The sequence below is a fragment of the Corylus avellana genome, chromosome ca4 (assembly GCF_901000735.1).
Source record: "Corylus avellana chromosome ca4, CavTom2PMs-1.0".
NCBI classification, from domain to species: Eukaryota; Viridiplantae; Streptophyta; class Magnoliopsida; order Fagales; family Betulaceae; genus Corylus; species Corylus avellana.
Window position 1 is genome coordinate 22,288,139 of NC_081544.1, and position 21,939 is coordinate 22,310,077.

Here is a 21,939-nt window from a genome sequence, read left to right on the forward strand (position 1 = left end):
GTTTTTGTTTTTTTCTTTTTCGGGCAGCAAAGAAAGAAATTTGCACTAGGCAGGTGGTACCCTATTGAAAGGCCAAGCCACATGGATTGAGGTCTCAATAACTTTAAAGATAGGAAGGGTGCGGTGCACGGGATCAAGGTTTATTCTTTACGGGTGGGTTCGAAAGGCTTTGTCTTGTAGAGGTTTCCCGATATCAAAAGAAATGACTTCAAAGATAGAGTGATTCATTTAAAACAAACAGTTTGAATTGAGACACTAAAAGAGTGGTCGGAATACCCTTTAGGATTGAGAAGTAGTCGACAATCGTTTTGCCAACAATCACCACCTTAAAGATAAAGAGTGATCTTACAACACGACTCGACCAATGTCTCGCAAGTGGTGCGATGTTTTGCAAGTGGTGCAACAACCCCCGGGATTTGAGGAGGGGGAGGGGGAGGGGCCTTCCACTTTCTACCATTTATGAAAGAGGAATGGGAGATCTTTGAAATTTCACGCTCGGATCTGAATGGGTGAATCCAACTCACAAAAACATTATTAGGAGGAGACACAGATCACTGTCCCTCCAGGAGAAGTAGGGCCCACAAGAGCTTTCTCCCAAATCAATCAAAAATCATCCGAGTCGTCTATAAATAATTGATGATCAGACTCCTCATAAGGTCCGAGAAGGCCTCTCCATTGTCTCTACGCCCTCTACAGGGCTCTATCCCCGGAAACCCTAGCAAAGAGAAACCAGAAAAGATATGGCACATGAATCGGCTGCCCCCGAAACTGCGCATTCAGATCCATCGCTGTCCCGAAACGTTTCGTTTAGCCGCCTGAACGCGCAGGCCCCGGAGTTCGTCCCCACGCCTCGCGCTTCCGCTCAGCCACCCCGCCTCCTAGTCCCGCCGCCGCCTCCGCCTCCGCCCTTTCATCATCATGTTCCGATTCAGGCCCACGTGATCCCTGTCCACCATCCTCATCCCCACCATGTTCCGGTTCAGGTTCAGTACCAGCCTCATCCTCATCATCCGCATCATCACCATAATCATCATCAGTTCTATGAGCAAGAGGTGGCTCCGCAAGCTCAGATTGAGTCGGATCACGCTCCCGCTTCTTCCAACAAAAACAAACTCTCCGAGGAGGCTACTGTCAAGGTTTTGAATCAGGTACTCTGAATCTAAATACCAATTCCCAATTGCTTTTTTCTTTTTCGATTCGTGTTTTGCTGCATTATGTTTCTTCAATCATATTTGTTTTTCGGCACAGAGTAATGTTACATGGATGGTGTATATGAATGGAATACTTGGCATTGCATCAAACTCTGTTTTCTGTCTCAAAAATTATTATTTTTTGACTCTCTACTAGCGTAATTAAAGAACTGAAATATAGACATAGATAATGTTGAAATGTGCTTTTGCCAGCAAGTCGACACCGGTAAATATTGGCTGTGGAATTAGGATGTTAGCAAAGCAAAGATGTGCTCTTGTATTTGTTTCTGGACAAATCTTATATTATATATCTTCAAGGGGATTTCGGTAATGCTTCTGTGGAAGTTCAGACCCCTGTTGGGTTTGTTGTCAAGTAGTCAAATTTGAAATGAGGAGCAAACCACGTGTGAGAGCTTCGTTTAGCAACGAGATTTTAAGGGTGATACAGCACGTAAATATTAAGTTATGTGATATTTTGGGGGATATTATGGAAGGTAGCCTGGTGACACCATACCATCAAGTTGATGTTGGTTGTCAGATTTTTGTTTTCTTTTGTTTTTGTTTTTTTTTTTTTTTAAATACGGAGGATCATTCTGGCACATGAAAGTGGCCGTGCTTGACAATGGAATTGTACATCATGTACTGCAAAGATAATGGTGGCTGGACTTGATTTTTCTATGTACAGAGTAAGTGGCTCTTTGGTATCAAGTTTTAAGTACTATTAGTTTCTGTATAGTTTCAAGCAAGAGATTATCTATATATTCTTCGAATCCCAGTTAGCCGAGATGTCTGTTTTGTAGGCTGAAAATTGTTTTGTGTCATCTCCACATCTAAGAAAATTTATTACGATAACCTTCTGCTGGGATTTAAAGGGCAATTAGCCTACACACTGGAGGTTTGTATCTGCTACAGGATAAGGCAAGAGTTGCAAGGCGCACATGTTAATAGAATGGTCCTATGATAATTCACAAAGCTAACGTGAGGTGTACAGTTTCAGTGTATGAATGCATGTTCCTGTGCTCTTCTTTAATTATGGGGGATATTTTGGATTTAGGACATACTTCTTGGCGCAATCTTTTTTTTTTTTTTTGATAAGTAACAAGTATATTAGCAAGCGGCGTAGAGGGGCGCAACCCATGTATACAAGAGGTATATAGGGAAACTCCTATTGATTAGAAAAAGATTTACAGAGCTCTAAGAAATCAGAAAAGGTGGATTCATGCGAGTTCAACCAAGTCCCGCTCCAAGAGAACAAAGTATGTAACGCCAACTTCCTCAACTCAATCATGCCACTCTCATTATTCTCAAAGCTGTGTGCATTCCGTTTTCGCCATAAACACCACATCACACATAATGGGACGAGCCTCCACATATGCAAAGCATGCGTATTACCCAATTGACCCCTCCAACTTTTCAAGATATCAATCTTGAAACCTAATATTGTAGACAAGTAGGTTTGAGAAAAATAATTGGGAGAAATGTCGATACCTCATTTATCAACATTTTTTATATGTTGAAAGAATTCATAAATTAGAGGGAAAATTTGGAAACTACTATTGAAACTTTTTGAAAACTTGATAGTAAATTTAATGCACAGGAGTCCAAAGTAGGACGAAAGTGTTATTCTCCTGTATGTTTTCCTCTACACCTGTTGGGAGGGAAAACAGAGACGCAATAAATAATACTTTTGGACTTCCATTGGTGCCGTAAGTAAGTTATGTTCAGGGCTTCCGTGTTTTGATATGGACGATAAGCCAGCAAGAGTTGTTATATGAGGGAGGAATTTAATGAGAATATTTTGTGTACTTAATTGTATTTGATATCGGGTTTTGCACTATGAAATTGGCTTGATGATGTAAGACTCCTTATTGAGATGATGTTTCTATTTTCTTAGTAATGGCCATGGTTATGTGTGTTTTCGAATTAAAAATTATGTTATTAACTTCTCTAATAATCTAATCATTTCTTTGATTCTAATCTTTCTGTATGGCATATTAATCTGTAGGTGGAGTATTATTTCAGTGACGTAAACTTGGCTACTACTGATCATTTGATGAGGTTCATTAACAAAGATCCTGAAGGATTTGGTAATATCCTCTGCCCCCTTATATACTTGATATGCTTTCTACCATAATACATGCTACACAGGAAGTTCTGTGTCTTTCTGCAATTGCTAACACACAAATAAACTCAAACTATACACATATTTTTTTGGGGTGAAGCAATTGATTGCAGGGTAATAATTTAAGTAAACTTTGCTTAATGTTTGCCATTTTGGAAGTTCATAAAGCATTTTAAGCTTCTAATACTTCTGTCATTATATAGTGCCTATATCTGTTGTTGGATCTTTCAAGAAGATTAAGGCTCTCATAAATAGTCATTCCCAGCTGGCGACTATTTTGCGGAACTCATCAAAGCTTGTGAGTTCCTTCATACACTCTTGCTTCATATACTTTTCTGTTGTTGACTCTTCATATCCATTTATTTTTGCCTTTGTTTGTTAATATTTCCTTGATGCTATGCAGGTGGTCAGTGAAGATGGAAAGAGAGTTAAACGCCAGCATCCCTTAACTGAGTCGGACATGGAGGAGTTGCAAGTAAGTTTTATTCCATTTGGTTTATTCTCATTGTACTTTTTGTCGTCAGAGATAATTGGCTTCCTCATTTGTAATATTCTTCTGTTACTTTTAAGCCAACCACTTCCTGAGTGATTAATTTGAAAAACTTGAATATATTGCAAAATGGCATGTATTTTGCTGCAAAGTTATCATTTATCTTGTCAATGTCTGGTAAGTTTCATGCTAGATCTTTGTTGTTCAAATTGATTTTTCTTAAAGTTCCCAACAACTGAACCTTGTTATTACTTATTATCTAATACTTATTTTGATTTGCAGTCTCGCATAATTGTAGCTGAAAACTTGCCTGAGGATCATTGCCACCAAAATCTCATGAAAGTTTTCTCTGCCGTGGGAAGGTACCAAGATCATTTTTACTAGAAAAATATTAAACTAATACCTTTCTTGTTAAAAAAACTTTAGCAATAATTGTCCTTGATGTTGAGTTGTCCTTTGGCAGTGTCAAGACAATTCGTACCTGTCAGCCTCAAACATCCAATGGTGGAGCTTCTTCCGCATCCAGATCAGGAAAATCTGATGGTATGCTTTTCAGTAACAAGGTAAGCAGGCAAATCAACATTTTGCCTTGGAGCAGGTTATTTTTTGTGGTTCTGGTGTTAAGTTTTACTACTGCTTCATCAACTTTAAGGTGGCAGTCATTCTGTTCTGTCAGAAATTATGTTTTTTTTATAGCTTTGACAACATTGATGCCATTTTTTCCTGAATATAAATGGGGTAATATCCAAGCATTCTAGTTGCCAATGACATGCCACATGGTGGACTTTCACGGTAAAAAAAGAGAGGTGGGAGGTGGGGGGTGAGGGGGTGGTCCAAGTGTACGGTACATTGGGTTACTATTACAGCATTCCAAGCAGCTGTCCAATGATTTTCCTAAATATAGGAAACCAAAATACTTTTTGCTTTCATATCTAAATACACTCTACAATAGGCTTCCCTTATCATTCTCTATATCATTAAAATATATTTTTTTTTATTTAGTTTTATTCATTTCTTTTTTACAGCCATCTTAACCTTCTCTGACATTTAGGAAAATTTAATTTCATCTTCTTGACCTTCTGGGTATTGATCATTCTCCTCATTTTGACGAATCCAAGCACCAGTAGCTCCAATCAACGCCTTTTTTCAGATCCTCATTCTTGCTGTTTTGGATCCTCATTCTTGCTGTTTTGGAGATCTAATTTGCTGCCTGAGGCTTTATTTCCATTTCTCCCATCGGCGAGATCGAGCTTGTTCATTGGTGATTGATTACTTGTCTTGCTAGACTCACTTAATGCTCACCTTCTCTCTCCTCAACAAAGTTCGCATCTTTCACCCTCTTCTCCTTCAAACTATAATGCCGTATCCAACCTGCTAACAGCCAGATTCGACTGCTCCACCACGGGCTTCTCTCTTTCCTGACCCTACTTGCCTCGATTCTTTATCTTCCTTCTCTCTCCTCAACAAAGTTCGCATCTTTCACCCTCTTCTCCTTCAAACTATAATGCTGTATCCAACCTGCTAACAGCCAGATTCAACTGCTCCACCATGGGCTTCTCTCTTTCCCGACCCTACTTGCCTCGATTCTTTATCTTCCTTCTCTCGCGCCATGCCTCTAACCCCCCATATAATAGTAGAAGACAGGAGAAGGTAAATCCTTGCTCATATTTCTACCTTTGTATCTTTGATTTCGTGGTATGAGGGTCAGATCTAGCCTTTCATTTTGATCATCGGGGTTAATTTTTTTATTTGATTATGTTTGTATTTTAGTTTGGAGTGCTCGATCTACCTGTTCTGATGGTCAAAACTAATTTCTCTTTCTTTTGATTCTCTGGCTTAAGGGCTGAGAATGAAAAGACAATTACATCTCCCACCATCGACTCCAATGAGCTCTCTGCCTTCCACCTCACCTCCTCCTGTGCAATCTCTCTTTACAAGAACAAAAGGGGAGGGGGGAATTGGTTGAACAAAGATGAAGAAGAAGAAGAAGAAGGGTAGGGGAAGAAGAAGGGTTGGGCTGTGTGGAGAAGAATAAGAGAGGTGAGAGGAGAGAGAGCATTGAGTTTTATGATTATAATAAGCATTGGGAATGCTACAATTCTACCCAACTATAGCATTTCCAAGGTATAGGGAAGCTATGGGGAAGCTGCAGTAGGTAGGTTTTTGTGATTTTTTTTCTTTCGATTTTCCCTTTATTTAGGAGATGGAACCACCTTTAGGTTAACTGCTGGGAATCTCCCAAAGGAAAGTATTTACTGTGAGTTCTGTTTGGTGGCACGAGGTACATGCTTGTCTGGTGACTGGTTGGGTTGTGGCTCATACTATATGGTTTTGAGTAGCAGTTTAAAACTCACTGGTTTGAATTGCATGTTAATTATGAGCAAAACTTTGAGGCTTGTCCTTTTATTAAAGATGCTTGTCCTAATTATTCAGATTTAAGATTTATATTTTGATTTTCCTGTTCATCAGTGCATCTGTGCTGATGATACAATGACCCATGGGTTCATTGGGCTTTAAAGAAGCTTCTCTATGCACCCATGCATTTTTTACTAGAGCATTTCAGTGGTTGTTATGATGTCCTCATGTAAATGTGTCACCTTTTGCCCTACATGATTGCCATTACTTAATGTATCCAACTCTTTTGAGGAAGCTATGCTAGTTTACAATAAACTGTCATCTAAACTTCAGATTATGAGGAAACGTACTCGGTGAACTAATTTGGCATTTAGTGCAATTGTTGCATTTTTTTTTATTCTTTTGATTTTGATCCACAAACAATAATCAGTTGGCTATGAGAATCTAATATCGGAACTCTTCATTTTGTATGTAGTGGCATGCTTTTGTGGAATATGAATCTGTTGAGCTGGCTGAGAAAGCGGTGAGTACTCTTATTTTCTGGTATATAACAGTAATTTCTCTTCCTTGCTCATTATAGCATGCATATGAGTAAATTATATTTTTGCAGGTTGCGGAGCTAAATGATGAGGGAAACTGGAGGAGTGGCCTTAGGGTCCGCTTAATGCTTAGACGCACGGTATATGCCAAATATTGAACTATTTTCTTCTTCATCCTTTGTTTGCAATCCAGCTGAGTGTATTCACTAATTCGCCCACTTAAATATAAAAGATAATAAACAAATAACTAAAGTGGTTATTCATTATTGAAATACAAATAATAACAAATGAACAATTCATACTTGTAAAATAATAATAATGAATGAGCAATTCGTGTACAGGGGCTTTGCCTTTTTTTCTTTTAATAAATTATTATTCATTAAAAGAAAAATAATGAATGAACAAAAAATATAGGAGGGTAGTTCATTTGCCAAAAATCATGTCCATCTTAACCTAATTATCTTTCCTGCAGTAAGGGAATAATCTAACACAAGTCATGAGATGCAGAAATTGAAACAAAGAGTGTGTTTGCGTGTATGAAAAATTGAACTTGTATGTGCAATCTTGGTTGGTCCCAAAACCAGGAAGGTTTGTACCTGTAGTTTCTGTCCAGTTTCTGCTCCATGGAATGCAATTCTAGTCATAGTTGATAGAGCTAGTTTGGTGTGAATGAAATTCGAGTGTATCCAATTACGGGATTAGTCCATTGATGTTCTTTGCAAATTTTCCATTTCCAGTCAAAAGCTTCTTCATCGCGAGCAAAAAAAGGGCATGATGGGGAAGTGAACTTTGAGGACGATGATACTTCTACGTCTGATCAGCAGCAAAATGAAAAACAATTGGAGTATCCTCACCAGCAGTCTGATGCCCATCCATATGAATATACAGTAAGTGCTAGCGTATTGTTCATGACATGACATTCAAATATTTTAGTCAGAAATATGGATGACACATTTCCTCCCCCCTGCCTCCTTTTTCGCATATAATGATATTTTTTTTCTTCTTTCGTGTAGGGGGAGGAGCATGTCAATGAGAAGGATGGCGGACAGAGGAGAGGTCGAAGCCGTGGCCGGGGCAAGGGACGTGGGCGGGGTCAGCACCACCACAATAATCGCGGAAATCATGTGGGAACCCCCCCTTCAAGTAATATATGCAATAATGAGCTGCCAACAGTAGCCAAGCAGCCTCCAGGGCCCCGTATGCCAGACGGCACGAGAGGATTTTCAATGGGTCGGGGAAAGCCAGTTGCTGTGAATATTGCATAATCACTCGGCATTCTACATATATTATTAACAGGGTTTTCTTGTATCTGTGCCTGCAAAAGTGTGTGTTTGGATGGGGAACTGTCTTCTTGTGTGGTGTTGATGGCAGGGTTTTACAAGGGCTGTCAATCCATTGTAGTTTGAAAGAGGGGTCAAGTTAGCAGTATAAGCCGAGTACTTCATTCCGTTTGCTTATGTAATTCACTAAGAATGATTAAGAAACAAGATGCTGTTTCTTTTTTTTTTTTCTTTTAATGTAGAAAGGAGAAAAAAAAAAAAAAAAAATAGTGGGGAGCCAGCAATACCTATTGGTAAATGTGAGTGAGGAAGAAAGAAGATTGCAATATAAACTGTTCATTACATTTCTCTTTCCCCGGCTCTCTGTCTCTCTGTCTCTCTCTCACATCCCTTGGATTCTGAAACCCAGTTTTCACAAGATCCCAAATCTTAGAATTCAACTAAACTCAAGTAGCAGGAAAGTGTTTTTATGAAAAACTATGAGTATGTAAAGTAATCCCTAATCATTTTTGGAACAAGACAGTTCTCAATTGTTTTCCAAGTAGATTAACATAATGCCCATTTTCTGGCATTACTCAATATCTCTAGAAAGTACAAAGTTCTGTGGATTCTCAAATGGTTTAACTAAATATTTGTATCAGAAAATTTTATGTCAAATGGTGGGATAAGTTCAACAATGAAGGAATTATTGTCCAAGTCTAGAAGGAATTTTCCTCGCAAGTGACCCAGGAGCATTTTTTGGCAAACAAATCTAGCATGCAAACTGCAGTAGTTTATGCTATGTCTCAAGTGAAAACAAAAGATAAATTAAAAGACGTGTGTAAAGAATGGATGTTATAAGTTAATCAGTTTGATGATCAGGTTCAAGTTTTACTAACTTCTTCAACCTCATCATCCACAAATCATCATACAAAGGTTGAGATCAATCCTTATCTCAGTTTAATTTACAAAGATTCTCAAAATCCTTATGACCTTGTCGAAATGTGAAGTTTCAATTTTAAGTTGTAAAGTCACAAATCTATGTGAAGTTTCAGAAGAAAATACTAAAGTAAATAATGAAGTTTCAAAAGAAAAAAAGAAAAAAAAAGACAAGTAAATAGTGTCACACTGACAAAGCAACTATTCATTAACAATGCCGTCGTCAGCGTTTAAAGACAAATTGTCTTTTTTATTTAAGAAAACTCTTAGTAAAGTTTTAGGTATCACCAAAAATACTCTTTAGAAAGTTTTTCATGTATCCTATGTTTTCCAGACTAATGCTATTCTCTGGCATTCCAAATTCAACTTTGAAGTCAATTACTTTGAATTTAATTTGAAGTTTATTATCATGTCTTCAATTTCAATATATAGATTTCAATTGGCCCCGTTTGGAAAAAGGGCAATGAATGTGATATGTTTCTTTGCTTTGCTTTGCTTTAGACCTAACCTTCTCTTGTGCTTGTAAGCCACACACCTTTCTCCGTTGCTTTAGGTACAATTTTGCTTCTTTTGTGAGAGCTCTGTTGAAGAGGTGACTATAGGATAAGGTGGTCCACAACTCATCACTCTTCCAAATACAAACAAATTCAGTTTTGTGTAATACTAAGATATTTCTCAAGGAAGGCTACTTCCAGTTAAAAAACACACCTGAGCTTTAGAATCAAACTTTTCCACCAAAAGTAAAGTATATTTGTTTTATAATTATTTTCATACGTAAAATCATCAACCGGCCTATTAGCTCAGTTGGTTAGAGCGTCGTGCTAATAACGCGAAGGTCGCAGGTTCGAGACCTGCATGGGCCAATTTGAATTTTTTTTAAAATTTTTATTTTAAAAATCAATAAAATAAAGAAAATCTATTTTTATAATTAAAATCTCCGCCTAAAAACCACAACCCCGTAAAACTCGCCCACTCTCTTTCTCCACCTTCCTTGATTTCTTCACTTCCCAGTTCCCACTTTCAAAAACAAACAAAAAGCACCGCAAGGCCCAAAGCAATGGTGGACTCAGACCCACCCACTCCCAACTCTAACCAGCTGGTCCTACAAACCCCACCGCCGCAACCACCACCACAACCACCACCGCCGCCGCCCTCCACACCCGCCAAACCCGCATTCACCTTCCCTCAGAGGCCCCCCGTAAGAGTGACCACCCAGTTCGACAGCGACAGCTCCGTTTTCTTCCACAAAATCTCCTGCAAGTTCCTCAACTCCCTCGCCAAGCTCAAGTTCTCCTTCCAGAACGACAGCAAGGGGGAGATCATCCAGCCTCAAGTCACCTTCGTCTCCAAGTACCTCTCCATCCACTATGATATCGAGGAGCAGAATGCCCTTCTCAATACCTCTCTCGAGGTCGGCCCCAGGTTGCAGCTCAGAGCTTTCCATGATGTCAAGGTCCAAAACACACTTCTTCTTTTTTGTCTAAAATTGTGGTTTTATGGTATATTGGGTGGCTTCTGGAGATGGGTGTTGTTTCTTGTTGGGTTTCTTTGATGGAAATGTTCAAAAGGTTTATGCTTGATTGGGTTTAATTTGAGTCTGTTCTTTCTTTTATATTATAGTTAGGTGTTTAATATGTCGTTTTGAAATATGGGTTTTTTGTTTGTTCGAGTGTAATTCCTCGCAGAATTGAAGTTTGGATTCAAGTGGGATTGATTGCTGACTCTGATTTTCAGATTTATTGAAAAAGCGGAGATCTTTGTTTCTTGCCCCATGTTGTAATGTCTTAGGATGTGGTTCTGGCTTCATAGACATTGATTGTTCACTTTCAAGAGCTTTTTCGTATGCAAGATACAATTTGTTGGTGTTTAAAGTTTGAACCCTGATTTTTCCTTTCTTATAAGAATTTCTTTAAGGAAAACATTGACGTGATATTTTATAATTATCCTTTAACTAATGCTTCTTGAGCTGAATTTCTTTCATTTTGCTAGGATTGCTGTAATTTATTTAAACTGTTTTATGCTTTTCTTCCATCTCTTTAACATGTCATAACTTTTAGGCACAACAAGGAGAGCTGTCCATGGTTGCAAACCTTGCAGATCCCGGCTATGCACTGGAATTGTCATCTCTAGTTCCATCCGTTGGTCCGGTGAGTATGATCCTTAGCAAAATTTGTGTCATCTTCTCATTTGAGCAAAGTTTTGAAGTTTTGTGTTGTAGGGCATTGATTAGTTTCCTGATTCTGCAGCCAAGAGCTACCCTTAAATTTCCCCTTGGTGAAGTATCGTTATTGGAACGAGAAGACGAGGAAGTAAAGAGAACATTGTCTATAAATGGGATTCTTAAAGGCCAAATTTTGAATGGAGTTTGCACTGCTCAATACAGCGATGAAGATTTGAAACTAAGATACATCTACAAGGTTGGCCTTTTTTAAAAATTTGCCTTTTCCCCCCATAATTCCAAGTGACACAAGTGCCAGATGGCTAGAAGTGTGCTATTGTGCAGTACCCTTCTGGAAAATGGTGGGGTTGTTTGAATTTAGCTCTTTTTAAATTTTTTCATCTTTTCTTGGTTTCATTTTTTCAAACTATATTGTTTAAAGTTCGAGCTTATTTCAGGATGAGGAAATGTCATTTATCCCAAGTATTTCTTTGCCTTCAAATGCATTTTCGTTTGCATTCAAGCGTCGGTTTGGTCCTTCAGACAAATTAAGGTTAGAGGCTCTTCCTCTCTCTCTCCATACCTCCCTCCACTTACCGAAATTTTTTCTTTCTGTGGCCCATGATTCACTGGTGGTCTCATTATTAACTGATATATATGCTTCTTATTTGGTTTTATTCACTGTACTTAGCTTTCACACTAGGTGTGCTGTGTTATGCCTGGATGCAAAAAGTATCTTACTAATATCTTAATGATCAAGCTTATAAGACGATGCATATGTGCAGTACTCTCAAAACCCTTTCCATACCAATTTTAGCTGCAATTATGTCTCTCACGATGGGGTTGATGATTCTCAAATCACCATGTAGTCTTTAGCCCTGAGAGCTCAAAAAAATCTTGTATGGAAACCATTCATTGTCACTAAATTGCAATGATGAGATGTATGTGAAACAACCAATGAAAATAGACACTATACTATGTACAGAGGCAGTGTTAGGCAGGGCTTAGCACATTGGAAAAGCACTAGTGATTTTTTACTTCTGTGGCAATGCCAAACACATCTGATTTAGATGCCCACCTGTCCCACCTGTTCTTGCTGACATGGCCAGAGATTAAGTTCATCTCTCAAATTGTGGATTACTAAATTATGTGTTTAATATTGTTGGTTCATTTGCATAATTGGTATGAATATTCTCTATAAAGACCATGAAATGGTGAATGCAATACGTGCTTTGAGATTAATTGATTTGTGGCTTCTGTCATCCTTAATTTCTTATTTATAAGGGTAAATTACTGTATGCTGCCATGAGGTTTAGAAAATATTTAGGACTTACCTCATGTTTTCATAAACGACACTTTGTGCCCTAAGGTTGCTAAAAGTGTAACCCTAATTAGAATGATAAAAGAACATATTTGAACATTTAGCTGAACACCTCTTCTATATGCTAGACTTGTACTAGGGTCATTCAGTGTACACTCATTCTTAAAGAAGAAACAATAAACCTGGGCCTTTTGATCACTATTTCTCACTCTCTAGCAACGGCTACCAAGTTCTTTTTATTTTTATTTTTTTGTATGATTTAACCCATGTGATTTGTAAAAAGTAACTTGAGGTTATTTTGGATGGGAATCTAATTTGAACAGAAAGGAAGAAGATAGTGTCGCAGTTTGTAGTGACATGTGAGCATGGGTTGTTGTTAGGGTATACCTGCTATGTGGAACACAAGTCTCAGGTGCAGAGTGTTGTTTTGAAAATATTGAAAATAGGATGTAAGCAGGAGGTCTTGATTTTGACTCTCAATGAAAGCAAAACAATGTGTTTTTTCGAATATTGTAGATTTTGTTAGCTTTTTTGATTTCAGACGCCTTTAGGGTGGTTATAGTTTTTTGTGTATGAGGGCTCTGCCCTTTTCTTTCAATAAATTATTATTCGTATCGCCTTATGCTTTTTATATACATGTTGATTACTTATCAAATAAATAAATTATTATTCATTAAAAAAAAAATGTTAGCCCCAAACCATAAGGGAGGTTGGAATTTAATGGCGTACATTTAATATTTACATGTTCCAGGACTGAATTCAATGGCAGTGGTCCTTGGACCAAATGACATCTTCTCCCTTAATAAATAAGGATTTCAATCCCATATGAGTTTGTGAGTTGTCTTTACCTATAAAAACATCAGTTGAGAAAAATTAAATCACAAAAGTGGAAAAAAATATCCTTAGGAAGCTCGGATGGTTAAAAAGGGCTAAAGTATTTACCTCTGATACATATTGGACACGTACTCCATGAATTAAGCGTTAATTTTTAAAGTCTGCTAATTTGCAACACGCTAGGATACTTTTGCACCACAAGATAGTAATACAAAATCTCTTATGGTATTGGAGAATGGATGCAGATTGTTATTGTAAATTGTTCATTGGACTTCATTGTTTCCTGTTCTTTTTTCTCCATCCATCTATTTCCAGCTTGGTTTTAAAAATCCTGATTTGTTATAATAATTTAATGACCAGCTACTGGTACAATTTTGATTCCAACTTTTGGAGTGCGGTGTACAAGCACACGTATGGCAAGGACTTCAAGTTTAAAGCTGGTTATGATTCGGAGGTGCGGCTTGGCTGGGCATCTCTTTGGGTAAGTGTTTGCTAGGCTTCATTGCTTTCTGATGCTAAAACATCTCTTTTTTCTTGTTCTTTAATTTAATTGAGGGGTATAGAGAATTTACAGCTGATAATATTCTTGCCAGAGTGATACTTGTTATGAGCATTATATATCAAATATTTGATGTTCACAAACCTTTGGTGCTATTATTCTGTTGATTTAATTATATTGCAAATAAACATTATGAGCACAGATATAGGGTCGATCGCATCCTTATGTTAGTATGATCAATTATGCCTATGCTGTTGTAACCAATGTATAATCTTTCTGTGTAATAATGTGAGAAGGGCTGCCATCGCTGATAGTTGACTTGGCCTTACTGAGTTCTATTTTGCTCTAAAAATATTTTCTCTTACCGAGTTCTATCTTGCTTTAAAAAGATTTTCTCAATGTCCCCCCCCTTGCTCTCAAGTGGGACACATTCTAAGTTTGTTGACAGTATTAGATGCCACGTGTTACTGCTTCCACTCTAAGAATTACTTGCTTTTCTGTGATCGATGTAGACATAGGATGATGTGCTCCTAGACCAGTTTCATATCCTCTTATAAATGTTTGTAGAATATCTTAATAATTATTATCTAATCTCGATAGCCTAGTCTTGAATCCTTTGGTTGGGATATGGCCTCATTAGGCATTATTACACCATGGTTGGTATGATGGTTAGAAAATAAAAACAGTGGAGTGGGGAGCCTAAAGGATAGGGAAGGGAGAGGTGTCCACTTCCCTCTAATGTCATTTGGTAGGAGGGAAGGAGAGAGTGAAAATTCAAATTTAACATTACATTCTCATTCAAATGGTTTAGAACTTTAAAGTGGGGGACAAAAGTGCAATTTCACATTAAGCCCCCCCTCCCCCCTCTTTCTCTGGTCACCAATCTGCCCATTTTGGGCAGATTGATTTTGGTGGGCCTGGGAGGTTTTGTTTTGCCACCCCTTCCTCGATTTTTCTGTCCTACCATAAAGATGAATTTCACCTCTTCCTCCTCTCCCTCCAAAATGGTGCTGGACTGTGGACTCTTTGATAGATAATTTTCTGATGTCTTTTGATGATTGGCTTATTTTTATGGATGGATGGTTGAGATTCTTTTGTTCACTTCTTTTTAAAGCACTGGCTTAAGTGGTAATGAGAAAGGTGGCCAGCTTTGACCATTTTATTTATTTCTTCACCTCTTGACTTTACCCTTTACTAAGATGTTCTCTAAGAGTGTTTTGGGAGTGCATGTAAAGTAAAAAAAATACCAAAGGGTTTATCAATTCTCAGCCATGTTAAAAAATTGCTGGATATATATATTTTTTTTGTCTGGAACTTTGAGCTCAGTTTTTTCATGGCTTCCTAATGATCTGGTTTCAGGTTGGAGATGAAGCTGGAAAAGCAAAGACAGCTCCAATGAAGATGAAAGTTCAATTCATGCTCCAAGTGCCACAAGATGACATTAAATCTGCAGCCTTAATGTTCCGGGTCAAAAAGAGATGGGACATATGATAAGTCTGTTTCTTGATGGCCTCTTCTTCTTTCTTATACATTAGACTTGTTGGTTCTATATGGTAGTGCAGTTTTGGGACATATCTCCCGTTGTACTGATGCTTATTGCTACATAATGCACATCAATACGTTAAGTTTCTATTTCAAAATCATAATTCTAGTAGCCACCACGTGACAGGAAGATTCCTTGGAAGGCCGTCTCCTGCTGCAATGTTGAGTGCTTATTTTTGCTGCATGACATTTTCTATCTGATCATTTCTCTTCAAACTAATATATTTGCAGCATTGTGGTAGGGATGGACAGCTCACTTACAGAAGGTTGTGCTTGGTTTACCTCTCCTTTTAAGGCAATCAAAGATTCAAAAGTTTCCACCATTCATGCCCACTTTGCCTCACAAGATTTCTTATAGTTTTTTTATTTAAAAAAAAAAAAAAAAAACTCATAAAATAAATCCGTACATTAATTCTATGATACCCTAGCTGTACCTGTTTATTCCAGAAGGAAACATACAAGGTACTTATTGTCGCCCACCACAACCAAATGGTAGCTAATACAACCACTTAGCAAATAACGTTAAATCTAGTCAAATGTCAACCAATTGTCATACTTGAGAATCCCAACTAAAACTTGGACCTTACAGCAAAGCAAATAGATAAGAAATCCCATAAGTGGGTGGAGCTCGAAATTTCAGAGGCAGAAGAGTTGTTTTCATATTGAGTTTAGATAGAAATGCTAGAAGAAGAGAAGGCAACGGGAAACAAGTATGCAGAATCTTTGCCCTAACAAATAGTAAATCCATGTGTTTTTTACTGTCACCTGGCAGATTGCATAAAGTTAAAAAATACATCATAATAACTAGCTTTTGTTTTGTATAAAGGGATCCTCAAAGCTATTTTTTGGCACCCTACCAAACAAAAAAAAAAAAAAAAAAAGAAGAGATTATTGTGATTTTTTTTATTAAAAAGTTTCACTTTCCATTTCAGAAAGCTGTTCTTCAGCAATAAAGTTTACAAGATTAAAATAATGCTCATCATTACATTGAAAAACATGAATCTTTTATAGAGGTATGAAATGAAGCACAAATTCTATTAGTTAATATCATATGGTAGTTAAATAAATAACTTTTCTTTGGGCTATATATATATATATATATATCTTGATTTATGATGGGCTAAGATTCCTTTTTGTTCTTCTTAATTTTTTTTTTGGGGCCTAATTTTGAGAGAAAAAAAAGATTCAAAGCGTTTTACCAGTCAAAAATAAAGAACAAAAAAGGTACGGAAAGTGAAACCCATTTTCTTAAATTCCTTTCATATCTCGTACTATATGATATCCTAATGCTCCAATAAAAAGAAAATCCTGGATTTCTGTGTGTGTTGTGTGTGTATCTCTCTCTCTCTCTCTCTCTCTCTCTCTGTGTAATTGTGTGGGATTGGATTTTCCTTTTTGCTTCCTTGAAAAAGGGGGTTGGAAAGAAGAAAGGAGGAGGGAAAGCAAAGCTGCCCAAAAGAAGAAAAACAGAGAGGTGAAAGAATGAGTACAACCTTACCTTTGAGGCTGTTGTTGCCTCTGACAACTACCACCACTTCTTTCTCTTTCTCTTGCTCTTCCTCTTCCTCGTCTTCTTCTTCTTCTTCTTCGCCAGACTTTCCTTGCAAATCCCTGAAAGCCGTCCATTCTGCAAGCCCCAATTTCAGTCTCTACTCTCCCTCTTCCCCTTCATCTTCATCATTTCCTCTTCCTCACCACAGATGTATCCGAAAACACAGGCGCTCTCTCTCCAGACCAACGGTATCTCTCTCTCTCTCTCTCTCTCTGTGCGTGTGTGTGCGTGTTTGAATGAATGAATTAAAGAGTTGGGTTTTGCTAATTGTGATGTTTTGGATGCAAAAGTTAGTAAATTTCTGAGCTTTGGGGGTTTCTCATTCTTACCTTTTGTTCGAAATACGTTGGCTATGCTGGGTTTCTGTTCATTCTTTGCATTCTATTATGTCCTCTCTCCCTCTTCACCATCTTCATTTAGCTTTCTATCTCTTGATTTATAACGGAGATTTGAAAATTGGGTCTTGCTTGTCCAAGTGACTGAGGGGCTCCTCAGAATTGAACTGAAGGATGCCGTAATGGGATTTTGTTTTTAATGTGTATGGTGTTGCAGTAATGAAACATGGGTTGGATTTATATTGTTGAATGGCTGTTGATTGTGATTTGTTTAATTTTTTCCAATTTGAAGGTAGGATATCCCTTGTTGAGGTCTGTTTTGCATTTTACTTCAATATGTAAGGAATTGAATCTCTATTGGTTAACTCAAATTGTTAGATAAATTAAGTCATCCTGCACTTTTCTTTTCTTTTCTTTTCTTTTTTTTCTTTTCTTTTTTTTTAAGTTTCCCCTTTATGTCTATTGAATAGTACTATTATATTTTATAGACTCGCAAGTCGTAAGAATTTTTGTTTATCTGATGATTTTGTGGGTAGAGCCATAAGTCTAGATTTGTTGTTGAGTAGTGTAGTGATGGTGTCAGAATTGGATACTGTGGCTATGTGCCTAATGAAGAGAATTAATATGTATATATGTTGGTAAGAGATCACAAACAAGAATCACAGGTTTGTTTATCCAATGTATGATGGACCGAGTTATTAGAGAGACGATTTTTTGTGTGTTGGGGGTTTATGTGAGACTAGAAATCATTGTGATGTAAACGGTTATTGTTAGAAGTTCATAACTTATTCAATCAAGGACAACCAGACAAGTCACAGGCGTTAATGTATCTACATTTATGGCTCTTCAATAATCCTCTAGTGTATCTGGTGGAATGTGAGCTCCTATAAGTTCTTCTTCAATTTCATATGTGCTCAATCCAAACAGTTGGAATATAAGGCTTTGTTTAGTTGACTATATATCAGATGTTATTATGTCTTTTACAATGCATAATCACTTACAGGGAATAATCAAGCTCCCTGTAAACTTCTTGGTCTTGAAATGATCAGGTTTGATAGATGGAAATTGCAGTGTGAGACTATCACTCCACTATCAACATAAATAAAGCTCATGTTAGCTTGAACTTGTATGATCACCACTATTGTGGGCAGTTGGTTTTCACTAATGATTTACCACCAGGGACTCTGTTTTTATGTACTGGTATAGTGGCTTTGTGGACATGTGAGAAGAGAGCAAGACATGGATAATTGGAAATATGAAGAGGAGAATGTTGTTCGCATGTTTGGTTCAGATGATGAGGTTGGCACTCAAATTCCAACGCAAGCCCAATCTATTGTAGAAGGATCAGGGACAGTTCTGATATCAGAGTTTAAACCTGTTCAAGACGTAGATTATCTACAGGTATGTAATTATTGTGTTCCAAAATGGTTCTTGTTCTTTATTTTCATTTTGCTTCTTTTCTTTTCTTTGGTGTGGGGGGTGGGGGGTGTGTTATTCAACAATGATGCATAATAGAGGCTTAAATGCATATGTGAGTTGCATTTTTAGTTGCAACTAAGGATGACAATGGGACTGATTGAGCAATTGATCCTGCTCCCCCCACAAAAAAAAAGGTGGGTTAGATGATGAATGAGGTGGATATAGGGGTCTGAGTGTGAACCAACTTGGGTTCAGAGTAGGTCCAAGGGAAGGTCCAAGGCTGCATGGTCCTAAGTATGTATTCAAATTTGCCCTTTGTTCCTTACCTGCTGGCTGCCTCTGAACCTCATGCACCATTGGTGCTGTTGCATTCTTCACTTTGACTTTGACTTTTTCTATACCAATCAAAGAGCCATAGTGGTGAGATTGAGAATCCTAAAACAATTTAGCTCTTTTTCAAAGAAAGGAAGGGAATTTTGGGTTCTTAGGGGGCTGTCTCCATCTAAATCTATAGATTTGCCCATGGTGTGAGAAGGAAATCAGGGTAGGCTGAGCACTGACCCCCTGAAGCCAGTGCTTAGCCCCTGCCATTGGTAGTTGGTTTCGGTATTGAGCAACTGGCCAGGGGGCTAGCTATCAAACCAAACCGACCTGTTTCAGGTTGTTAGGTAGTCGGTTTATCGACCATCCAACCCGATTAGCTCCTTCAGCACTCCTTTCTCCTTCAGCTATGGTTCCCCTGAATCAAACCTCAATCCTAGCTCTAGCGCCATCTTCAGCTCCCCCTCTAGATCCCTCAATAATTCTTGCTTCTCGCCCTCCTCCTTTGCCTACTACACTCGAATTGCCATGGCGCTCGTGCCTTGTGTTGCCATCCTCCTTGACATTGGTGGGACCCTCATGGTGCTGGCAACCCTAACCTGGACCTCTTGGTGTCCTACATCCTTGACTCTCTCGGCTTCAAGCCCAATACCTTCTTCTCCATTTTGCTCTCCTTCTCATCTTTGCACATATCACCTTTTTCTTCTCCACCCCTTCAGGCAAGGAGAGATGTTCTTCCAGAAGGGTCGAAATGGGAAGGTGTTATTTTTTATTTATAAAAATATAATTAAATATATTTTTTTTCAACATTAAGTTCTTTGTGTATTCTTTCCCCCCCATCCTTTTGTGCAGGAATTATTGGCTATTCAACAGCAAGGACCAAGAGCTATTGGCTTTTTTGGGACACGGAATATGGGTTTCATGCATCAAGAACTTATTGAGATTCTTAGCTATGCTATGGTTATAACTGTAAGATGCTATAATTTGAATTCAGTGTATCTTGTATGTAGAATTTTGGGTACACGTTGAGCACATCAGATGTTTATATATTGTATGTTCTTGATTTGCTGCATAACTTCCTTGCAGAAAAATCACATTTTTACATCAGGAGCATCTGGAACTAATGCAGCTGTTATCAGAGGTGCTTTAAGAGCTGAGAAACCAGAGCTGCTTACAGTGATTTTGCCTCAAAGTTTGAAAAAGCAATCTCCTGAGAGCCAGGAGTTATTGTCAAAAGTAAGAGTTTGGTTATGTATGTGTATTATGTTCATCCTTCATCTAGCCTCAAGCATGTATTATAGTTTACTATAAAATGGTTTTATGTGTACGCCATGAAAATAGACTGATAGACATGATAATATATTTTTGACTTTCTGATTTGAAGTGTTTCCAACAATAACTGTAGAATTTGACACTCAAGTGTTTTGTAGAGAGAGAAAAAAGTGTTACAGTTTGTGATAATTTTTGTGGGATTTGCAGGTGAAGAATGTTATAGAAAAGCCTCACAATGATCATCTACCTCTGCTAGAAGCCAGCAGGTTTGCATTAGCTCTTTTTTTTCTTCTTCTTTCTTTCTCCAACTACTCGTATAATAATCAAGCTAGGACTGAATCTCAACTTATTGATGACCTCTTGACTTGGTTGTTGCAATTTTAATTCTTCCTGTGAACTGAGATTGCCACAGTTTCATGTTGTTAAATATCAATATTTAGTAGGTGGCTGACATTGAACACCTGTTGACCAAAAGGCTGAAATTGCTCGTTGCCTACTGGACAGGCCGAGGCCTACAAGGGGAAGTCGGCTTCCCTCTAGAAATGTAGGGGCTAAATTTGTACTCTTTCTGAAGAATTTCTCTCCAAGGAAATTGTTGCAGTTGGTCCAAAAATGCTGTTTTATCAAACCTAAACTCACTGGTTTAAGGCATCTCAGCCAATAGGTTGAACTGCCAATGTGACAGCTTACTTTACTCTTGACCATTGCTCTGTTCACCATGTTGGTGAGCTCAAGTTTTTGGACCAATCTCGACTAAGCAAAATGTTTGAGTTTTACTTTTCTAGGTGACTGAGCATGAGCAATTATTATGAGCTTGACAAGCAGACATAAAGTCGTTTACCTGCCAAATGTGCTAAAGCAAAAATCACTTTTGAGAATTGATAATGAAAAGCTTAAAAGGCTTCCTACATTCGTCATTCCAAGGAGGATGCTAATGCATTACTCCTTGCAATGTGGTGATCTGTTTTCATTGTTTTTAACCCCGGTTTTATTCCATCTTTCAGTCTTATGGATGGAAGATGGTTACAGTAATGTTCTTAGACTCGCCCTCCCTGAGTTTCAATGTCAGAGGAAATGCATTAAAATGCAGGCTCGAGTTCAACTTGCATTGTCTAGGCTAGCAAATAACCTCTCTTATAAGCTGATAAGTTCTTAACATAACCTGAGCTGAATTTTACAATAATGGGTGCAACTATTGTGCAAGGTTTAAGTAAGGCAGGCAGCCAAATCTTTTACGAATTTCATCTATGGTTGGTGACAGGAATTTATAGCTTTCAATTTCATGGTGAAACTGCAGGCTCTGCAATATGGATATCATATCACATGTACAACAAGTCATTTGCTTCGCATTCCATGATAGTAGGTTGCTTATGGAAACTTGTCAAGAGGCGAAAAATATGCGGAAGATTGTGACTCTCTTCTACTTGGACTAGAGCAAATGGTTCATTTGTCTATACATTGTTTGCGAAAGAGAAGTTTCGTCTTTTTGTTTTGTAAACTAGGAGATGGAATGAGACACATCATTGTTTTTCTTTGTAGATTATAACACTGAGAAAGGGGGGCCAATTTTCCCTGTTTTCTTTTGAAGGAAAGAGGTTATTTGTTATTGGTTTTCTTATAAATAGGAAACAAATTATTACTAATGTACCAAATCCAAATGAATGTTCATGCATGTTGAATACATGCAATACATTTAATTTGTTCAGATTCTTGCGAAGTTCAAATTGCTAATGCACATAGTTTGAATGAGAATGTAATGAGCTTGGAATGCAGTGTTGGTAATTTACATAAT

General features: G+C 37.8%; 3 protein-coding genes and 1 non-coding gene across 4 annotated transcripts; all 4 read left to right on the plus strand.

The window, feature by feature from the left end:
- Positions 1–640: 640 nt before the first annotated feature.
- On the plus strand, positions 641–8,329 carry LOC132179982 (la-related protein 6B). Its single transcript, XM_059592809.1, has 10 exons — positions 641–1,148; positions 3,196–3,277; positions 3,516–3,610; positions 3,716–3,787; positions 4,085–4,164; positions 4,266–4,365; positions 6,633–6,680; positions 6,768–6,836; positions 7,434–7,583; positions 7,710–8,329. The coding sequence occupies exons 1-10, from the start codon at positions 741–743 to the stop codon at positions 7,959–7,961; spliced, it is 1,356 nt and encodes a 451-aa protein (XP_059448792.1). The 5' UTR covers positions 641–740; the 3' UTR covers positions 7,962–8,329.
- Positions 8,330–9,683: 1,354 nt separating this feature from the next.
- On the plus strand, positions 9,684–9,757 carry TRNAI-AAU (transfer RNA isoleucine (anticodon AAU)). The gene has a single exon. It is a non-coding gene; the product is annotated as a tRNA-Ile (tRNA).
- A 91-nt stretch (positions 9,758–9,848) lies between these two features.
- Positions 9,849–15,360, plus strand: LOC132179983 (outer envelope pore protein 37, chloroplastic). Its single transcript, XM_059592810.1, has 6 exons — positions 9,849–10,347; positions 10,952–11,041; positions 11,141–11,311; positions 11,511–11,605; positions 13,568–13,688; positions 15,066–15,360. The coding sequence occupies exons 1-6, from the start codon at positions 9,952–9,954 to the stop codon at positions 15,195–15,197; spliced, it is 1,005 nt and encodes a 334-aa protein (XP_059448793.1). The 5' UTR covers positions 9,849–9,951; the 3' UTR covers positions 15,198–15,360.
- A 1,189-nt stretch (positions 15,361–16,549) lies between these two features.
- On the plus strand, positions 16,550–21,852 carry LOC132179518 (uncharacterized). The gene is made up of 6 exons (XM_059592254.1): positions 16,550–16,988; positions 18,342–18,536; positions 19,728–19,844; positions 19,962–20,111; positions 20,355–20,413; positions 21,445–21,852. The coding sequence occupies exons 1-6, from the start codon at positions 16,731–16,733 to the stop codon at positions 21,578–21,580; spliced, it is 915 nt and encodes a 304-aa protein (XP_059448237.1). The 5' UTR covers positions 16,550–16,730; the 3' UTR covers positions 21,581–21,852.
- Positions 21,853–21,939: the final 87 nt, after the last annotated feature.